The 21275-nt window shown below is 47.9% G+C and overlaps 1 protein-coding gene across 10 annotated transcripts in view; it reads right to left on the bottom strand.

The window, feature by feature from the left end:
* Positions 1-21275, bottom strand: part of SON (SON DNA and RNA binding protein) — a 70018-nt gene that overhangs the window by 31063 nt on the left and 17680 nt on the right. For all 10 annotated transcript variants that reach the window (XR_012800377.1, XR_012800379.1, XR_012800378.1 and 7 more), the window contains exons 2-4: positions 18418-18584; positions 2532-17069; positions 1034-1200 (exon numbers count right to left, since the gene is read on the bottom strand). Coding sequence is in view for 7 of the 10 variants with exons in the window: in XM_075593828.1 (XP_075449943.1) it covers positions 1034-1200; positions 2532-17069; positions 18418-18584 (14872 nt within the window). In the remaining 3 variants the exon portion in view is untranslated. The remainder of the gene's footprint in view (positions 1-1033; positions 1201-2531; positions 17070-18417; positions 18585-21275) is intronic.

The raw sequence follows: 21275 nt of genomic DNA on the forward strand, positions 1-21275 counted from the left end.
ATTTTCTGTGCTGTCAAAATAAAGATCCTAAAGATTTGACTATTATGGAATTAGAAAATATCTCGTCTTCCATCACAGGTAGTGATAGATTCAGAGTCCTCTGTCAACAAGAAACCTACTGGATCAATTAGTTAATTCCTGACACCCACGGGTTTAAATGAAAATGTGGACACTAGCACCCTAGTATACACAATGTATGTTCTTTGTTTTTGCTTTTTTGAGAATTGACCCGTATCCTGCCAATCTGTCTTTCAAATTTAGAAACGTTCTATACTACCTTTTCTCTTAGTGTGTGTTTTATGCAATCTCAAAACACATCACAGATATTTCTATCCAGTGCTTCCCATATAAAGTGGTGTGATCTAAACTTTGCTCTTGCAATATATCTATTTGTTTATTTTCTTGATTGTTTTTTTGTATGGTTTGGTTTAGTATTTCAAACTGGTGGCCATTTTGCTTGTTACGAATTAGTAGGCTAGCAACGTATCTAACATATATGTGCTTGTAATCACGGTTCTTAACATTACCCTTTGAAGAAGTCACCAGTATGTAACGAAAAGTGTCAGGGTCACGTCAGAGAGTTATCTGTTATGCTAAGTACATGCTAAGACGACTGAGGAAAATAAATTCCCTGGAACTTTTCCAAATAGGAACTTTTGCTACCACTTCTATCGCCGATTTGTGGAAAAATTGAAATGTGAAAGAGCTTAATTTGACTCCAGTAGACCATCAAACAGATACTGTCCCATGTCCACCATATCCACCTGGAAAACCCATACTTGGGTGAACAAAAATGTAAACAAAAATAAAATAATTTAGCAGCCAGCTACAATTTTTAGGAGCCAAAGTTTTGTTATACGGCAGGGGGAGGGGGTTGTGTCACGTGCGGTGCATGTCTGTTTTGGTCTCCCTTGGCAGCCCCTATAGACAAGTTTCTCAGGAAGAAGGGGGCCCTGGAGCTGAAAAGAACACGGTTCAGCTCAGGACAACCCCTGCTTGCCACCTATTTCAACTGTGTTGCTTTAAAACTTACCTCAGTAAGTTCTTGAATTGTAACACCGTATGATCTATTGGTAACTTTTTCATCCGCTTGTGCAACAGGAGTTATAGTCGGCTTCAGATTCTGTGGCAATGGCACACCTGCCTTAGCACACATGGCAGCTGCATTGGCTTTGGCTATTTCAAGGAGCTGAGCTTTGTCTGCAAGAATAAACAATGGTTCTCAATTAGAGACACTGCGCCAGTGGAAAGTCAAGACATTGTTTTTCGTGTGTGTATATATCTACATACAGATATATATGTATGTGTGTGCGTGCATATCTCTCTCTCTCTCTCTCTCTCTCTCTCTCTCTCTCTCTCTCTCTATATATATATATATATATATATATATATATATATATATATATGCATACAAGTAAGTCCAGCAATGCACACACCATCCGTGTCATAGAAAGATGCTTATCCCATAGATATCCAATAGAACAATTTTACCAGGTATAACGCTGGCAAGAAGAGACAGCACACCGCACTTTGTAATCCGAAATGATGTATTAAAACATAACGGCACCGCGCTCTTCTTGCCAGCGTTATACTTGGTAAAATTGTTTTTTATTTATATATACAGTATATATATACAGGCATACCCCGCATTAACGTACGCAATGGGACCGAAGCATGTATGTAAAGCGAAAATGTACTTAAAGTGAAGCACTACCTTTTTCCCACTTATTGATGCATGTACTGTACTGCAATCGTCATATACGTGCATAACTGATGTAAATAAGGCATTTGTAACAACAGGCTCTATAGTCTCCCCGCTTGCGCAAGGCTTCGGTACAGGTAGGGAGCTGGTATTGCTGTTCAGGACGTGCATGCTTGAGCTGCCGCTTGCCTATTGGGCGATATGTCCTTACTCGCGAGTGTACTTAAAGTGAGTGTCCTTAAACCGGGGTAGGCCTGTATATATATATTTTTTATTAAAGCAGTATCTGGGAATGGCAGAATAATGTGTTTGATTGGGCAATTCCCAAGCTTACCCCATTGAAACGCTTTAGGCATTTAAATGAGCAGACCAATAGATGAATTTTTTTTTTTTTTAAATGAATGCATTTTATTTTAACTTGATATAATCTGCTTCCTTACAAAGATTGTATTACCCATAAAGTAAAACTTATTTATAAGCATTTATTTACTTTGGGTTGTACAAAAACCATAACATACCTATTGTGCTCTCACAACTGCTTAACAAATGACAAAACAAAAAAGTAAACAAGTGGGATTTACAAGTGACCTCGAGAAATTCTCAAAGAGATTAGGTAAAGAATAAAAAAAATGCACAAATACATTTGATTATGCGGAAACATTAAAAATTATTTAAAAAAAAAAAAAATGCCTACACTTAAAACATTAAACATATCCCAGACAATTAATTTTTATTTTAAAGAAGCTATCCCATTTCTAGTAAGGTAAAGGCCTCTAGCTAAACATGATGCCTCAGATATTTGAGAATATAGAGAATTTAAAACACTCACCAAGATCAGTAAGCCGTTTTGGTGACCTGCTTGAGTCCTTTGACTTGTCTCTAGATCTTGATCGCTTACGACGAATAGGAGACCTGCTGAAGCTTTTCCTTCTTATCGGTGACCTCGATCTCCTTCTTCTAATTGGTGATACACACAAGCTTTTTCTTCTTATAGGAGATCTTGATTTTTTCCGTCGGGCAGGAGTTCGACTCCTACGCCTTGATTTGACGCTATAGTTCTCTTTAGAGTTAGATCGTCTGTGCCTTTTTTCACTTGATTTGTTTCGATCTCTTGACGTAGATTTTGACCGGGTCTTTCTCTTGCGAGTGATGTTACTCTGTGAGCGACTTCGAGAACGATCAGATTTTGACTGAGCATGCTGTTTGCGGGTTGGCGACGTTGGAGTTATTGATTTAGAGCGCGAGCGTCTCTTGCGGGCTACCGACTTGGAGCGGGTGCGTCTCTTGCGGGCTACCGACTTGGAGCGGGAGCGTCTCTTGCGGGCTACCGACTTGGAGCGGGAGCGTCTCTTGCGGGCTACCGACTTGGAGCGGGAGCGTCTCTTGCGGGCTGCCGACAGGGAGCGTCTCTTGCGGGCTGCCGACAGGGAGCGGGAGCGTCTCTTGCGGGCTGCCGACCTGGACCGCCTCCTTCGTGTAGTAGACTTTGACCGTGACTGCCTCCTTCGTGTTACCGACTTGGACTGTGACCTCTTTCGAGTCGTTGATTTGGACCGTGACTTCTTCCTTCGTGTCACTGACTTAGAGCGTGACCGCTTTCTACGCGTCATTGACTTAGAGCGTGATCTCTTTCTGTCCACTGACTTTGAGTGTGAACGTTTCTTTCTGGACACCGAATGGGAATGCTTTTTGGTTACAGACTTGGAACGTGACCGTTTTTTTGTGGCTGCCAACTCGGGCGGTTCTTGCAATGTGGGCATTAATGCAACGTTCTGCAGATCAGAATTAGTGACCAATTCATCAGAAGCAGAACACTGTTCCGTTTGTTGCTCAGGTCTTAAAGGAAGCTCAGCTACTGAAGACTGTTCCTCAGATACTAAGACAGGCTGTTCCTCGGATACTAAGACAGGCTGTTCCTCGGATACTAAGACAGGCTGTTCCTCGGATACTAAGACAGGCTGTTCCTCGGATACTAAGACAGGCTGTTCCTCGGATACTAAGACAGGCTGTTCCTCGGATACTAAGACAGGCTGTTCCTCGGATACTAAGACAGGCTGTTCCTCGGATACTAAGACAGGCTGTTCCTCGGATACTAAGACAGGCTGTTCCTCGGATATGAAGACAGGCTGTTCCTCGGATATGAAGACAGGCTGTTCCTCGGATATGAAGACAGGCTGTTCCTCGGATACTAAGACAGGCTGTTCCTCGGATACTAAGACAGGCTGTTCCTCAGATACTAAGACAGACTGTTCCTCAGATACTAAGACAGGCTGTTCAGACGTGGTGGCAAAGTCTGAAACAGACGGTGGCTGTTTGAGGGAAAGTTCAGATGCTACTGGTGACTGTTCAACAGGTAAATCTAACAGATATAACTGATCAGACACAGAAAGTGGCTCTTCAGTGAGTGATTCTAATACAGCCAGCCGCTGACTGCAATCGCTATGTTGTTTTTCAGTGGGCAACTCTGGCGAACAGGAAAATATATGTTCAGAACTTGGTATAGAAAGTAATTGGTCATCTGACACCTCTGAGACAGAAATAAGCTGTTCTGTAGGTTTTGATATGCAGAATGAATCGGAAGAATTGAGCTGTTCATTTTCTGTTTTTTCTGGCACAAAAACCAGCTGCCCATGAGAAGTGTCCTTTGAAGACTCCGATTTTGTAGCGTCATAGGGAGATTCGGATGACATTTTAGGCATTGCTAATTCGGAAGCAAAGTGTTGCTGCTCATCTGATTGCTTATACACAGATATCAGTTCATAATGAGATTCTGAATAATTGGACATGTCGAGAGGGTGCAAAGATGGGGACTCTGCAGCAGGAGGCAGCAGCAGCTTGGCAGGGGACTCAGGTACAGATTGTGAAAGCTTGTCGGATGTCAGATAGACAGATGTGAATTTCTCTGTAGGAGTTCCAGAGTACGATGTAGAAAGCCCAGACGGTTGGTCAGAATCATAGGGCAACAGTTCAGGGGGTGTACAAAAGATTGAAGATGCCTGCTCAGAGGGATACTCTGCAATACTGAGATGAAGGTCCGCAGGCTGTTCCGAATCATAGGGCAGCAGCTCTGGTGGTGGCTGGGAGGAAAATAGAACCTGCTCAGAGGACGGCTCACAGATAGTAAGATGCAGCACTGTAGGTTGCTCAGAGTCATATGGCAATAGGTCTGGTGGAGTAATTTGATCATTCTGATCAGCATGCAGAAGTTCATGAGAAAGCTCCGACACAGATTGAGTCTGGTCAATTGACAGCATGGACACTGAATGAGGGGGCCCAACGAAAGGCTCAGTTACACACAGCCACGTCTCCGTGACCATCGAAGCGGGGAGAGATTTCTCTGCAGTCGATTTAGCCAAAGTGGGGACGCTGGTGCCTAGGGGCAGTTGAAGGTCAGGGATATGGGTTGTTTTAGCCAGCAAGGCCGGCAGCGGGCCAGCTAGGTCGACTGAGGCTGGGACCGGCAGAGGGACATCCGAGCAGACGGGGTGTTCGGCCGGCAGAGGGACATCCGAGCAGACGGGGTGTTCGGCCGGCAGAGGGACATCCGAGCAGACGGGGTGTTCGGCCGGCAGAGGGACATCCGAGCAGACGGGCTGTTCGGCCGGCAGAGGGACATCCGAGCAGACGGGCTGTTCGGCCGGCAGAGGGACATCCGAGCAGACGGGCTCTTCGGCCGGCAGAGGGACATCCGAGCAGACGGGCTCTTCGGCCGGCAGAGGGACATCCGAGCAGACGGGCTCTTCGGCCGGCAGAGGGACATCCGAGCAGACGGGCTCTTCGGCCGGCAGAGGGACATCCGAGCAGACGGGCTGTTCGGCCGGCAGAGGGACATCCGAGCAGACGGGCTGTTCGGCCGGCAGAGGGACATCCGAGCAGACGGGCTGTTCGGCCGGCAGAGGGACATCCGAGCAGACGGGCTGTTCGGCCGGCAGAGGGACATCCGAGCAGACGGGCTGTTCGGCCGGCAGAGGGACATCCGAGCAGACGGGCTGTTCGGCCGGCAGAGGGACATCCGAGCAGACGGGCTGTTCGGCCGGCAGAGGGACATCCGAGCAGACGGGCTGTTCGGCCGGCAGAGGGACATCCGAGCAGACGGGCTGTTCGGCCGGCAGAGGGACATCCGAGCAGACGGGCTGTTCGGCCGGCAGAGGGACATCCGAGCAGACGGGCTGTTCGGCCGGCAGAGGGACATCCGAGCAGACGGGCTGTTCGGCCGGCAGAGGGACATCCGAGCAGACGGGCTGTTCGGCCGGCAGAGGGACATCCGAGCAGACGGGCTGTTCGGCCGGCAGAGGGACATCCGAGCAGACGGGCTCTTCGGCCGGCAGAGGGACATCCGAGCAGACGGGCTCTTCGGCCGGCAGAGGGACATCCGAGCAGACGGGCTCTTCGGCCGGCAGAGGGACATCCGAGCAGACGGGCTCTTCGGCCGGCAGAGGGACATCCGAGCAGACGGGCTCTTCGGCCGGCAGAGGGACATCCGAGCAGACGGGCTCTTCGGCCGGCAGAGGGACATCCGAGCAGACGGGCTCTTCGGCCGGCAGAGGGACATCCGAGCAGACGGGCTCTTCGGCCGGCAGAGGGACATCCGAGCAGACGGGCTCTTCGGCCGGCAGAGGGACATCCGAGCAGACGGGCTCTTCGGCCGGCAGAGGGACATCCGAGCAGACGGGCTCTTCGGCCGGCAGAGGGACATCCGAGCAGACGGGCTCTTCGGCCGGCAGAGGGACATCCGAGCAGAAGGGCTCTTCGGCCGGCAGAGGGACATCCGAGCAGAAGGGCTCTTCGGCCGGCAGAGGGACATCCGAGCAGACGGGCTCTTCGGCCGGCAGAGGGACATCCGAGCAGACGGGCTGTTCGGCCGGCAGAGGGACATCCGAGCAGACGGGCTGTTCGGCCGGCAGAGGGACATCCGAGCAGACGGGCTGTTCGGCCGGCAGAGGGACATCCGAGCAGACGGGCTGTTCGGCCGGCAGAGGGACATCCGAGCAGACGGGCTGTTCGGCCGGCAGAGGGACATCCGAGCAGACGGGCTGTTCGGCCGGCAGAGGGACATCCGAGCAGACGGGGTGTTCGGCCGGCAGAGGGACATCCGAGCAGACGGGGTGTTCGGCCGGCAGAGGGACATCCGAGCAGACGAGGTGTTCGGCCGGCAGAGGGACATCCGAGCAGAGGGGGTGTTCGGCCGGCAGAGGGACATCCGAGCAGAGGGGGTGTTCGGCCGGCAGAGGGACATCCGAGCAGAGGGGGTGTTCGGCCGGCAGAGGGACATCCGAGCAGAGGGGGTGTTCGGCCGGCAGAGGGACATCCGAGCAGAGGGGGTGTTCGGCCGGCAGAGGGACATCCGAGCAGAGGGGGTGTTCGGCCGGCAGAGGGACATCCGAGCAGAGGGGGTGTTCGGCCGGCAGAGGGACTTCCGAGCAGAGGGGGTGTTCGGCCGGCAGAGGGACATCCGAGCAGAGGGGGTGTTCGGCCGGCAGAGGGACATCCGAGCAGAGGGGGTGTTCGGCCGGCAGAGGGACATCCGAGCAGAGGGGGTGTTCGGCCGGCAGAGGGACATCCGAGCAGAGGGGGTGTTCGGCCAGCAGAGGGACATCCGAGCATAGGGGGTGTTCGGCCAGCAGAGGGACATCCGAGCAGAGGGGGTGTTCGGCCGGCAGAGGGACATCCGAGCAGAGGGGGTGTTCGGCCGGCAGAGGGACATCCGAGCAGACGGGGTGTTCGGCCGGCAGAGGGACATCCGAGCAGACGTGGTGTTCGGCCGGCAGAGGGACATCCGAGCTGACGGGGTGTTCGGCCGGCAAAGGGACATCCGAGCAGACAGCGTGTTCGGACAGCAGAGGGACATCTGAGCAGACAGTGTGTTCGGCCTGCAGAGGGATATCTGAGCAGACAGCGGTTTCGGCCAGCAGAGGGACATCTGAGCAGACACCGGGTTCGGCCAGCAGAGGGACATCTGAGAAGATAGCGTGTTCGGCAAGTAGAGGGACATCTGAGCAGACAGCAGGTTCGGCCAGCAGAGGGACATCTGAGCAGACAGTTGGTTGGGCCAGCAGAGGGACATCTGAGCAGACACCGGGTTCGGCCAGCAGAGGGACATCTGAGAAGATAGCGTGTTCGGCAAGTAGAGGGACATATGAGCAGACAGCAGGTTCGGCCAGCAGAGGGACATCTGAGCAGACAGTTGGTTGGGCCAGCAGAGGTACATCTGAGCAGACAGTGGGTTCGGCCAGCAGAGGGACATTTGAGCAGACAGTGGGTTCGGCCAGCAGAGGGACATCTGAGCAGACAGTGGGTTCGCCCAGCAGAGGGACATCTGAGCAGACAGTGGGTTCAGCCAGCAGAGGGACATCTGAGCAGAAAGCGGGTTCGGCCAGCAGAGGGACATCGCTGTGTACAAGCATTTCGGCTGACAGAGGGTGATCGGTGCAGACTAATGGTTCGGACAGCAGAGGGATGTCTTTTTGAGCTGGCTGCTCAAATTTAGAAAGCTGTTGATCAACAGTTGATTCATACACAGCCTTTAAGAGGTGCGTGCTTGCTGCCATGTTGGACACAATCAACTGTGTTCCAGATGTAAGGTTAGGCACAGGCAACAGTATTTCAAGTGCAAGGTCAGGCACAGGCAGCTCCTTTGAAGGCAACATTGCACAACTGTTCTGATTTGGTGACTTGGGTTGGAATAGCTGCTTCTGAATAAGTGACTTTAATCCTGCAGTTTGCTTAACAGCAGGAGACACTGCTTTTCTCTTCTGTGGTGGGGAAGAGGACTTTGATTTATGCCTACTTAAATGTGACTTGGATCGGTCACGTGGCCTGGTATGTGATCGTGAACGGCGTCTACGGATGGGTGACTTGGACATTGAGCGGCGCCTTTTGTTTTTTGAGACAGAGCGAGAGAGCCTGGAAGCCGATCGAGAGCGATTCAATTTGGAGATCGACAAAGAACGTGACCGGCGCCATCTTGCCCGGGACCTAGAACGTCGCCACCGTGCACGGGATCTTGAGCGACTACGTCGCCATGGAGCTGGTGACCTGGAGATAGAGCGACCTCTCCTTGACCGGGAGCATCGCGTTGGTGAAGTAGACTTGGAACTTGATTGGGTCTGTCGCCTTTGTCTGGAGTGTGAGCGATGTCTCCATGATGCAGACTTGGAGCGGCTCCTCCGGGATATGGACTTTGAACATGAGCGTCTCCTCTGGGTTGGAGATTTGGTGCGTGATCGCCCCCTCTTGCCTGCTGATTTAGAACGTGAACGAATCTTCCTGCCTATTGATTTTGAGCGCAAGCGCTTCCTCCGGCCTACTGATTTGGAACGTCTTTTCCTGCCCGCTAACTTGGAGCGAGAGCGCCTCCTCTTTCCTACAGACTTTGAACGTGAACGTTTTCTCCTGCCTGCTGACTTGGAACGTGGACGCCTCTGTCTCCCTTTCGACTTGGAGCGTGAGCATCTCTTCCTGCCTGCTGACCTAGAGTGCGAGCGCCTTCGTTTGCCTGCTGATTTTGAGCGTGAACTCCTTCTACGGGTTGCTGACTTGGAGCGAGAGCGCCGTCTCCGGGTTGATGATTGCGACTGCTTTTTTCGATCCACCGATTTGGACCTTGAACGTCTTTTTCTGGATACTGATTTTGAACGTGAGCGGGAAGATCGTCCCCGGTCCACAGACTTAGAGGGTGAACGACTCTCCTGGGCCATAGACCTTGAACGGTACTGGCGCTGTTTGACACCCAACTTAGATATAGCGTGAGAAAGGTGAGGAAAAGTATGCTTTATTGCCACACTGGATTGTGAGGACTCGGGTCTAGGAGCGGTATCCGTCTGCTGGGGCTCCCGTCCGAGTTGGCTATCTGTCTGCGAGGGCTCTGGCCCGTCAGGGGAGCTGGATAGTGAGGGCTTTGGCCCCGCAGGAGAGCTGGACTGCAAGGGCTCTGGCCCCGCAGGAGAGCTGGACTGCAAGGGCTCTATCAAATAAAGAGCACTTGACTGAGCAATTTCGGTTGCAGATGTTGAGCTAGGCTGCGGGGGCTCCAGCCCAGAGACAGTGCTGGATACTGGGGGCCCTGGCCCACACAGGGCGCTAGATGCTGGGGAACTTAACTGCAATGGATCTTTCATAGATAGGATACTAACATTTGAGGGCTCCTGTCCAGATGAGGCTCTAATTTGCGAAACTTCAGGAAAAGGGGAAATTTTGAGGGGTTTGAAAGTTCTACTGAACTTGAAGGGTACTGGTACTGATATAACAGGAGAATGAATACGCTTTTGTCTAGTTACTGCAATAGACTTCTGCATATCAGACTTAGTGGTCATATCAGACAGGCACTGTTCTACATGCGCTTTGTTTTGGTTGGAATCAAAGAGAACTGGTTCAGAGCAAGAAGTGGAAAGTCTGTTTTCTTTGGGATCTGTAGCAGATTCCAAATGCTGGTGCTTATTTAAAATAAACGATTCTGAATTATCCAATTCAAGATTCAAGCGGCACACATCTTGCTTCGGTAAGATCTCTGGGTGCTCATAATCTTTTGTTTTAGTGAGTTTAAAACCCTTCTGTTCAGCGGAGTCCTGCTCAGTGATGCTTTGCCAGGAAGACAAACTAACATTAGGGCTAACCATCTCTGCAACAAACTCAGGGGTGTGTTCATTATTCTTGGTTTTGTCAGTGGCATTAGACTTGTAAAGTTCCAGCTCTGTAAAAGTGTAATCAAAAAGCTGTTGTCCAGTAATTTCTTTATAGCAGCTCTGCTCAACAGCTTCTATTGTCTGTAAAGAATTCTGTACAACAGTTACACTTGGCTCCTGTTCCACATGCAAGTCAAAATTGCTTTCTTGTATGTGTGGTATGTGTGATGTAGAAGCACTGGGCTCTCTGAGTAGCTGACTGGTTATTGTATTTGACTCCTGCTTAGCAATTTTAGTACACCCAAAAAACTCAGGGGACAGCTTTGAAAGTCCTGCAGTAATGGGATTTAATACCTCCTCAACAGTCATATTAGAATTTGGTACATCGTCAGAGTAACTATGAAATGGCTCTTCCACAAACAGTATGCTGGAGCAGGGTTGTTCCAAGGTTTCTGTAGTGCAGGTGGTAGACCTACAAACCTCATCTGAGTCCTGGTCATTAACTGTACTGAACAGAGAGACACTTTGTTTATTAGATGTACTCAACTCTGGAATAATTTGCACAGTGGTCTCTAAAAGCTTCTGCTTTGTGGACAATTTTAAATTGCCTTTGTCTGTAAGTTCAGCAGTCATCTGCTTGAGTTTAATAGTCTCATCGTAATCTGAGGGCTTTTCCACAGTTGACAAAAGAAGCTCATGGGGTTCATTCCCTGATACAATACTTAATTTTTTTTGCGTTTCTGAGTCCTCAGTGATGATGCTGAAATGTTCTGTATTTGTAGCACTCTCAACTTGTCTGTGTTCAACCAGGTTTGGTTGAAATACCCGTTGCTCATCGTGAACAGGATCGCCAACCCTCTGCTCGTTGGCTGTGATGGATCCGTAGAGCTGCTTTTCCTTATCTGTGCTGCTTTTCAGCTCATCAGCTGCCATGTCTTTAAGGGTCATCTCCTGCTCCGGTGCAGTGAATTCACAGACTGCGTAATTAGACACGCATATCCTATGTGCATCAGCTGTAAATGACTTGTAGACCTTTAGATCATGAGCCATTCTAGACTCTAGAAAGCCAACATCACTTTGCTCGTGGGTAACAGAGGATTGCTCACAGGAGATACTAGACTCATAAGTCACTTCCGTGTGGGGGGTGGTGGACTCAGCAGTTTCTTCCTCATTGGAGACCTGATTGTCTGCTAGTATGAACTCTAAGTACTCAGTTGCAGCGGTGGACTGGCAGGCATTCTGTCCCCTATAAGCTGTGGATGCATAAACCCTCTGCACATCGGCCAAATCTTCAAATGCTCTCTGCACTAAAGCAACTCCGGGGGGCTCGCACACGGGCCGCTGCTCGTGCTCCGCGGGGGGCTCGCACACGGGCCGCTGCTCGTCCTCCGCGGGGGGCTCACACACGGGCCGCTGCTCGTCCTCCGCGGGGGGCTCGCACACGGGTAGCTGCTCGTCCTCCGCGGGGGGCTCGCACACGGGCCGCTGCTCGTCCTCCACGGGGGGCTCGCACACGGGCCGCTGCTCGTCCTCCACGGGGGGCTCGCACACGCGCCGCTGCTCGTCCTCCGCGGGGGGCTCGCACATGGGCCGCTGCTCGTCCTCCGCGGGGGGCTCGCACACGTGCCACTGCTCGTCCTCCGCGGGGGGCTCGCACACGCGCTGCTCGTCATCCGCGGGAGGCTCGCACACGTGCTGCTCGTCATCCGCGGGAGGCTCGCACACGCGCTGCTCGTCATTCGCGGGAGGCACGCACACGCGCTGCTCGTCATTCGCGGGAGGCACGCACACGCGCTGCTCGTCATTCGCGGGAGGCACGCACACGCGCTGCTCGTCATTCGCGGGAGACACGCACACGCGCTGCTCGTCATCCGCGGGAGACACGCGCTGCTCGTCATCCGCGGGGGGCACGCACACGCGCTGCTCGTCATCCGCGGGAGGCTCGCACACGCGCTGCTCGTCAACTGTGGAAGGCTCGCACACGCGCTGCTCGTCATCCGCGGGGGGCACGCAAACGCGCTGCTCGTCATCCGCGGGGGGCACGCACACACGCTGCTCGTCATCTGCGGGGGGCTCGCACACGCGCTGCTCGTCATCCGCGGGGGGCACGCACACGCGCTGCTCGTCATCCGCGGGGGGCACGCACACGCGCTGCTCGTCATCCACAGGGGGCACGCACACGCGCAAGTCAACATGTGTGGGGGGTTCGCTGAAGCATGGCTCTGCATCCACAGGGAGCTCACCGACACATGGCCAGGCATTTGCAATAAGCTGTGGGGCATGAAACACCTGCTCTGCAGTGAAGTTTTCAGCAGGTTGGCAATCAGATGTCATCTTTCGCTCAATTTGTTCTTGCTCAGTGATCAAATTGGAAGCTTTAATATCCATAAGCTCGATTGTACTCAATTGGAAAGTCCCTTGCTCAGATATCACATTAGAATTTGTGTTTAAGTCCGATGTAATGTTCAACTTTGCATGCTTGGCTTCATCAAAAACCTCGATTTTAGTGATGTCCGTTATCTCGACTAGACCCAATTCTTTCGTTGCTTTCTCCTTAAGCCCACGCTCAGTTGACGTCTCTGAATGTTTCTCTTCAAAATGCTGTAGGGATTTGAGAGACTCCTGTTCAAATTGTGAATTTGAATTATCGACTTCAAGGCCAGTAAAATTATCTAACACAAGAAGCTCGTTTCCAGAGCTGATTGGGTCTCTTTGGTCAAGGCATTCTGTAGTTACAGAATCCTTGAAAAGTCCCTTCTCAGTTGTCAAATTGGAATCAAACAGTATTGGCTCTGTAGACAATGTGCAATGTCTCTGTTCTGGTGAAGTGGACAAACTTTTACTTGGCAATTGCTCGAGAACCGCTGTATCTTCAATAAGTGCCAATTCAGTGGCACATTTATAATCTTTCTGTGTTGCAAGCTTTACGGTTACATTGGATTTTACAGAATTAACCTCCATATCTAATCTACCAAGAACAGGAATCAAGTCAGATGAGCTATGTTCAATCGCCAGACAAACCTTTTTGTCCTTAAAATGCACTTCAGATGTTATATTGGTTTGAGAGATCTCAGAGCAATCCTGTTGCATTGTGTCTACATTCATGACAATGGAGTCTGTACGAGACCCAAAGAGTTCTTGCTTAGGTATTTCTGTAGAAGTATGGACTACTGGAGAAGACATGTCATATTGAGACTGCTGTATAGACTGTGTGCTTCTCTGGTTCTCAGATACACCAAAATCAAAGTTCTTATTTTGAATTATTTCAGGCTGCCAATGCTCCTTAACAGCCGGAGTGTCAAAAAATGTATAGGGGGCTTTCACAGATGGTTTCTGCTTTGCGGACAAATCAGATATTATATGGTCGGTGACTGCATTCCACTCCAAATGTTCATGTGGCAAAGACATGTTGGATTCAAAGAGATGAGTTCCGACTGGAGCTGCAGAGCAACTTTGTTCACTGATGGTATTAGAAGATGACACGTGCTTTGCAGGTGTCCTGATATCACAACATTCCTCATTTGTTATCAGATTAGTTTTAAAATGCTTTTGATCTGCCTCCAATCTAGCAGTAACATGCTCAGTGAGTTCTGAGTCCATAGTAGATTCAGTATAGATACCGGGCTGAATGATTTCACGCACCCGAACACCTGATGGAAGGGGTGAAACAAACATATCTTCAACTGTTGTATTAGGCTCAAAGATCTCCTGTTCATTATGTGTATTGGACCGTAAGAATTTTGGTTTGACACACACATTGGACTCAAAGTTCTCCAGCAAAAGAGACAACTTGGCATGTTTCTGTTCTGTAGGTTGTGCTATATCGTGAGACATTGACAACTCTACGTCCGCAGGGATAGAGGCAGTCGGAAGATGCTGTTGCTCAGTAGTTACTTTGGGTTCTAATTGTTTCTGTTTGTCTTTTGAATAGGAAAGGAATTTATTTTCAGAACTTGAATCAGGCTTTAAAAGTTCTTGCTCAGTCATAACTGGGTGCTTACATTCTGAGAACAGTTGGAATGCGTCAAACACTTGCTCAGGAACTAGTTTGGACTTGTTCATATGATCAACAAAAATCTCAGAACAACCATGTTTTGTGGTGCCCTTGGGCACGAAGGGCTGCAATGGCTTTGACTTCATGGTTGAACTGAACGCACACAGATCCTTTTTTAAAGCATTTGACTCAACAAATCCCTGCTCTGGAATTGTGCTGGATTCAAAGATATCAACTCCAGCAGGCGTAGCACACTTTCCAGGCTCCTGTATGGTTGCAGAATCAGGTTGCTCAGGCAAGAAATCTGATATGGTTTTAGACCGCTCATCTTTCAGCTCATTTGTTGAATCTAGCTGGAAATTTTCCAGTTCCAAATCAATATCCATCTCCCTAGGCACCAGCTGGTCAATAGAATTACAATGTCCCTCTTTCGCAAGTTCTGTGCTGGTGCGGACATCCACGCTCTGAGTCACGGGAGCATTGAACCTGTTCTGCCCTATAGGAATTGTGGTTGAATTAAATAGCTTTGTGGATGCAGATGACTGTTCTATGGATGAATGGGAGAAGGGACAAAGCTCATCTGAGGATTTCAAATCAAATAAGTGCGGGAGTGAGCTCATGTGTTGAAGTGGTTCTTGCTCGGCAGGAAGTCCTACAACAGAAAGCCGTTGCTTAACAGGAGACGTGTAGCAAGAGAGATTCTGCCCCTGGTCAGGTGTCTTTGAGGGAGAATGTGAGAGACTATTATCCTGGCCACGTGTCTGAGTTAGGGAATAGGATGATATATGCTGAAGGGAGATGGTAGATTGCTTTAACATTGGAGTTTCAGTGCAAGACTTTTGTGGGTTTGCTGAAGACTTAGCTTGCTCCTTATTTGGACCTGCTGTCAATTTAGAATTTGATCTTGGTGACTTATTTGGTAGTTTAGATTCATCTTGACGCTTCTTTTTAACTGATCTTGATCTAGTGCGATTTCTCACCGATGAAGATTTAGATCGGTGCTTCTTTGATCTTGATCCTTTCCTTGCAGTCGATTTAGACCTTGACCGTCGTCTCCTAGCAGTTGATCTAGACCTTGACCATCGTCTCCTTGTAGTGGATCTGGACCTCGACTTCTGTCTATTTGTTGTTGATCTTGACCACCATCTACGAATTGGCGATTTGGATTTGGAGCAGCGGGTAGTAGTTCTGGAACGCGAACGACGCCTCCGCACCGGAGAGCTGGAAGGTGAACGTCGCCCCCGCACCGGGGAGCTGGAAGGTGAACGCCGCCTCCGCACCGGCGACCTGGAAGGCGAACGCCGTCTTCGCACCAGCGACCTGGAACGCGAACGCCGCCTCCGCACTGGGGAGCTGGAACGCGAAATCCGCCTCCGCACCGGGGAGCTGGAACGCGAACGCCTCCTCCGCACTGGGGAGATGGAACGTGAAATCCGCCTCCGCACCGGGGAGCTGGAACGCGAACGTCGCCTCCGCATCAGGGAGCTGGAACGCGAACGCCGCCTCCGCACCGGGGAGATAGAACGCGAACGCCGCCTCCACACCGGGGAGATGGAACGCGAACGCCTCCTCCGCACCAGAGAGTTGGAACGTGAACGCCTCCTCCGCACCAGAGAGATTGAACGCAAACGCCGCCTGAGCACGGGAGAGCTGGAACGTGAACGTCGCCTGCGCACGGGAGAGCTGGAACGTGAACGTCGCCCCTCAATGGGAGATTTGGAACGGATTTGACGGCCCTTTGACCACCTCCTTGGTGTCGATTTGGACCTTGATTTTTTTCTTGTGGAGGATTTGGATCTTGACTTGTGTTTCCTCATTGTTGACCGAGACTCAGACCCCGGTTTCCTTAAGGACTTTGACCTTGACCGGTGCTTCCTTGTCACCGATTTAGACCTGGAACGGGGTTTTGCTGCAGAGCTTTGCTGCTTTTCACTAGTGGATTTTGACCTTGACCGTAATTGACGTCCAGGTATGTTTTTATCGGATTGGTGGTGAAAGTCCATACTGAGAGACAATGATGTGGATTGAGCACTTAGTTTTTCTGCAGAGTCTAACTTATTACTGTTTGATTCTGCTCTTTTCGAGTGTGAAAGAGCTACATCAGGGCGTGACTGAGACAATTTTATTTCTGTGTCAGATTCAGAGGGTGACCTTGACTGACTTTTTGTTGCATGTTTATTTTCCATGCTATCTTTCTTTTCACATGCTTCTATTTGTTTCACGGTTTCACTATCTTGGTTATCACCCTGTGCTGATGTTTCTAAAAGTTCTTTCATTTCGACAGCAGTGGAGCAAGACGCAGGAACAGTGTAACTGGTTATTTCATTAGGACATTTAGGTCCAAAAAATCCTAAATCCATATCTATTTGTGTTCCAACAGGCTGACTTTCTTTGATGGAATCAGGAATTCCTTCCTGCACACTCTTGCAAGACGGTACACTAATGTTAGTATCGGGGAGAGTTTCTGTTTTTGAAAGAAATGCATCTACTTTATTATCCTCTCTTGCAGGAGATTCAAAGGCAGGTTTCCACAGAGATTTTGGTTCTGAATAAACATTCTCTTGGTCATCAACACTTGATGTAGATTTTGACCGTTTTTCATCTTTCTCTTTTTTCTTTTTTTTCTTTTTCTTTTTACTTTTGTGTTTTTTGTGTTTCTTTGACTTTTTTCTTGATGTATCTTTTTTTACTTCATCAGAAGGACTCCTTTCGGTAGTATTTAATTCTTTTAATGCAGCATTTTCCTCCAAAGCTATAAAATAAAATAAAAAAAATATTTAAAAACAAATTAACTAGTCACAGCATTAGAAAGCTGTTTTGTTTAAATGTCATACAAATTTGAGTGACTTACGATTACTTAAATGTTGTTTGCCTGAACTAAGTGCACAAAATAACAGCATGTCAATAGACAATGCACAGTTTTGTCCTTGGTCACTTATACAAGCAACATATTTTGATACCCACGTTTATATTCCCCCTCAAGTGCTACCTAAGTTGTCCATAATATCATTGACTGTATTATTTATATTTCGTTACTCTCTGTTTTGAGCTGTGAGCAGCCTTTTCCTGACCTGTCAACAGACAATGGCTGTTCGGTAATGGTTGACAAAGCAGGCAGGACATCTGGGGTGTTCCAAAAGTGTGCCAGTCAACGTGTGCGTGTGTGTGAGTACATCTGTATTTGTGCCTATGTCTACATCTGTATTTCTGTGTGTGCCTTAATATGTCTACGCCCATGTGTGCATATATGTGCGTATCTATACATGTCTAGCTATGTGCCTGTGTGTATGTAAAAGATGTATTTCTGCAAGTAGGTGTATGCCTCTATTTCTGTTATCTGTGACAATGTACAGGCATATGATGACTTTGTAGGTGTTTTATCTTTGACTCCCAGCAGATTCATCATCCAAATAGTTTCATAGGAAATCTCTATCCAACTTTCACATTTTATGCAACATTTATATCTACGATCAAGGTTTTTACGCTAAATTATGTCATAAGTACTCATCCTTTAAATTGAGCTGCTGGACCCAAAAAATTTAAAATTGCACTGGCAGTGAAAACTTGGCACCGCCTGGAGGTGTATAAACCAGTTAGTGAACCTAGATATAAGATATGCAGGTTAAATTATTATTTATCTTCCTCTTCAGAATTGTGAATTTGTGTGCTTTTATGTTGCACATCTGCCATTACACACCGCAGTTATTACCACTAACGCACCTCGACGTTGGAAAACTCCCAAACCAGTACACTAATGCTGAAGTCAACATACAAGTATAGGACTCTTACAGGAGGTTGGCTTTGGTGAATAGGTTTAGATCAATCAGTTGATAAGAACTTTATGCAGGTTTCCAATTTTTCCCATTATTTCAAACGGTGGGCAAAAGGGGGCCGGCGGCCCAACCCAAACCGCAAAGGGGCCATGGGGGGAGTTGAGCATCCCAGCAGCCTGCTCTCGTTCTATCACCAGTGCAAAATATGGTGGGTCATATCAAATAGAAAAGCCACATGCCTACAGTATGTGCAAATCCCAAAAAGCAAGTACCAAGAGCAAAAGAAACTAAGCTGGCCTTGAAAAGGCAGTGATGCAACCACTTTACCTGAATTCTGTGGTAGCTCAATGTCAAGGGATTCAGATTGCATTTCCTCGATTTTCTGGACTGTCTGTTCCCTCTCTTCGCTTTGGACACATACAACTGTGTCTTCTGAAGGGTTTTCGATAATTGGTGTGGTTAATTCGCCATTCTGTGAGCTTTCAGAAGTCTCACTAAAGGAAAAAAAAATTATGAAAAGTTACAATAAATGACCACAAAAAGTCATGCATTTCGAGTTACGGTAAATATAATAAAATACTGCATTCAATGCGAAACAATATTGTACAAAAGGTTTTAAAAAAATCTTAAGAAACGTGATTACTTTTAATGAACAAGAAAGGAACCCAACTTCCAGGTACCCACAGCTTCAGAAGGGCAAGCCCAGGCACCGAGAGTCCTCTGGCAAACTGAGTAAAATATGGTTGCCAGTGTCAGGATTCCATCCAGCAGCGAATAGAAAAACTGCAACATTAGCTTTCTATTGGTGACCAAGAAGGCCATGTTTATAGTCCAGCACCATATTAATAGTTTTTGCCAAAACCAGAGCCATCAGAGGACCACCGTTGAGCTCTTTTGAAATCACAAACACTACTTTTACAAGCTACACTTGCCATGACATTTGAAGCACTCTTTCTTCTTAGTTCAAAACTAACGCACACATAGATCCTAACAATACAAAATGTATATTGTGTGATTTGTCACCATGCATTTAAGCTTTAAGGTAATTATTTCAGATGTCTTTAGACCAGGGTGCACAAAATCAAATAATGCATAACTAAAAAGTGAATTAACAAATGTATCTAAAATTATGGCAAATATTTATTTTTAGAAGTAAGCTTGCTAAAGGAACAGAAAGATCTAAGTAAACAGATTTAAAAACTCAAATACTTCATTAAAACTGTGAATAAACATTAAAACACTGCTTTCTATATAGAGCACCAGATTAAAAAAAAAAAAAAAAAAATTATCACCCTATATGCAGATGATATCTTCACATTGATGAGTCCTCAGACCTCCCTGCCCAATCTACAAAAAACCCTATTGGATTTTTGAAAACTTTCAGGGTATAAAATCAATAATGATAATTCAGAGGCTCTAAGTTTGAATCTCCCCCGGACCCTGAGGTTAAGCTGTTAAAGCTGAATTTTAACTACAGATGAAGTTCCTCATTAAATATTTGGGAGTAAATATGACCAGGCACTACCATTCTCTATACCAAAGCAACTACTCACCACTATTTGACAAGATTAAAAAAAGATTTGACGAGTTGGGAAGGTCTCCAGGTGTCTTGGATCGGAAGAATAGACTCCGTCAAAATGAATATACTTCCAAGATTATTATATTACTTCCAGACACGTCCAGTCAGGATACTTGGATCCAAATGAAAAAATCCACAAAATAAAATATTCCATTATATCTGGCAGGGCAAAAGGCCCAAGACAGCTAGATCAGTCATGCCAACATCGAAGTTAAAGGGAGGTTTGGGGGTCCCAGACATCTTAAAGTATTACCAAGCCGCTCAATTACAAGTAGTAGTGTGGAATGCCGACCTAGTACATTCTTGCTGGTTGGCTATTGAATCTCAGTACGCCAGAACGTCTTCTCTGCAAACGTCACTGTGGGCCCAGGAAAAAAAGGATCTACAGATGAAACTGTTTGAGCTAGGTACGATGAGGTGCACACGGGAAGTATGGAACAAATCAAAGAGCAAATTCAAGTTAATATCAACCATCTCACAACTTATCCCACTTTTTGATAACCCAAATTGTCCCACAGGATGTCATACTAAACAATTTGACCAATTCAAAGATAGAAACATTAAAACAATTGCCGACTTATTACATAAGGGGAAATGTCTTAGTTTCCAGGAGCTACAAACTAGATACGAGACACCAGAATTCTCTTTGTTTAAATATTTACAGATTCGGCATGTTCTGCAAAAAAATCCCCCCAAAATTAGAATTTCCTCCTCACTCAAACTTTGAGACACTATGTAGAAGAGGTACTTTTTTTGTGGGTATGGAGTCCACGGTGGACTCCCCCGATCAAAATCACATGCTCAAATGGGCGGCCGATCTGAATGTAGAAATTGATAGAGATGACGGAGGATATTTGGGAGTTTGCTGCAAAGACCTCCATCTGTACCACTATCAAAGAGAATATTTACAAAATACTATTTCATTGGTATCTCACACCGAGTCGTCTGAGGCAGATCTACCCGGCAGCATCAGATTTGTGCTAGAGGGGCTGTGGGCAGATGTAACACGGTTCACATTTGGTGGTCATGTCTGGATATTCAGAAATATTGGGCCACTATTCAAACTATCATTTTAAAGATGTAACAGATCTTTCTATTCCTGTGGAGCCATTGACTTTTCTCCTGGCAAGACCAGTTGAAGATATAAGCCGGCCCATGAGACGACTAGTGTCATTTATACTAACGGCTGCTAGGTGCGCCGTCCTGGGAGAAAGTAGCATCCCCCTCAAGGTGAACAGTAGAAAGAAGACTAACCGAGGTGATGCTGATGGAAAATATTCGACCGACAAATATACAACATGGAACCCATGGCTGAAAATCAATTAATTGTAATATGCCAAAAACAAAATAAAAATTGTTATAAACAGATATCTGAGGCGCTTGTGGAGGGAGGGGGGAGAGGTGACCCCCTTTACCTACACCCATCACCCCGCCTCTTTTTTTCCTCCTCCAGTCCCTCTTTGTCGTCTTCTTTCTGTTTCTTTCACCCCCCCACATAGTGATATATATGTGTGTGTGTGTGTGTGTGTGTGTGTATGTGTGTATAGGTGTGTGTGTGGTGTGTGTGTGTGTGGTGTATGTGTATATATATATACATATATATACA

The sequence above is a fragment of the Ascaphus truei genome, chromosome 3, assembly GCF_040206685.1.
Source record: "Ascaphus truei isolate aAscTru1 chromosome 3, aAscTru1.hap1, whole genome shotgun sequence".
NCBI classification, from domain to species: Eukaryota; Metazoa; Chordata; class Amphibia; order Anura; family Ascaphidae; genus Ascaphus; species Ascaphus truei.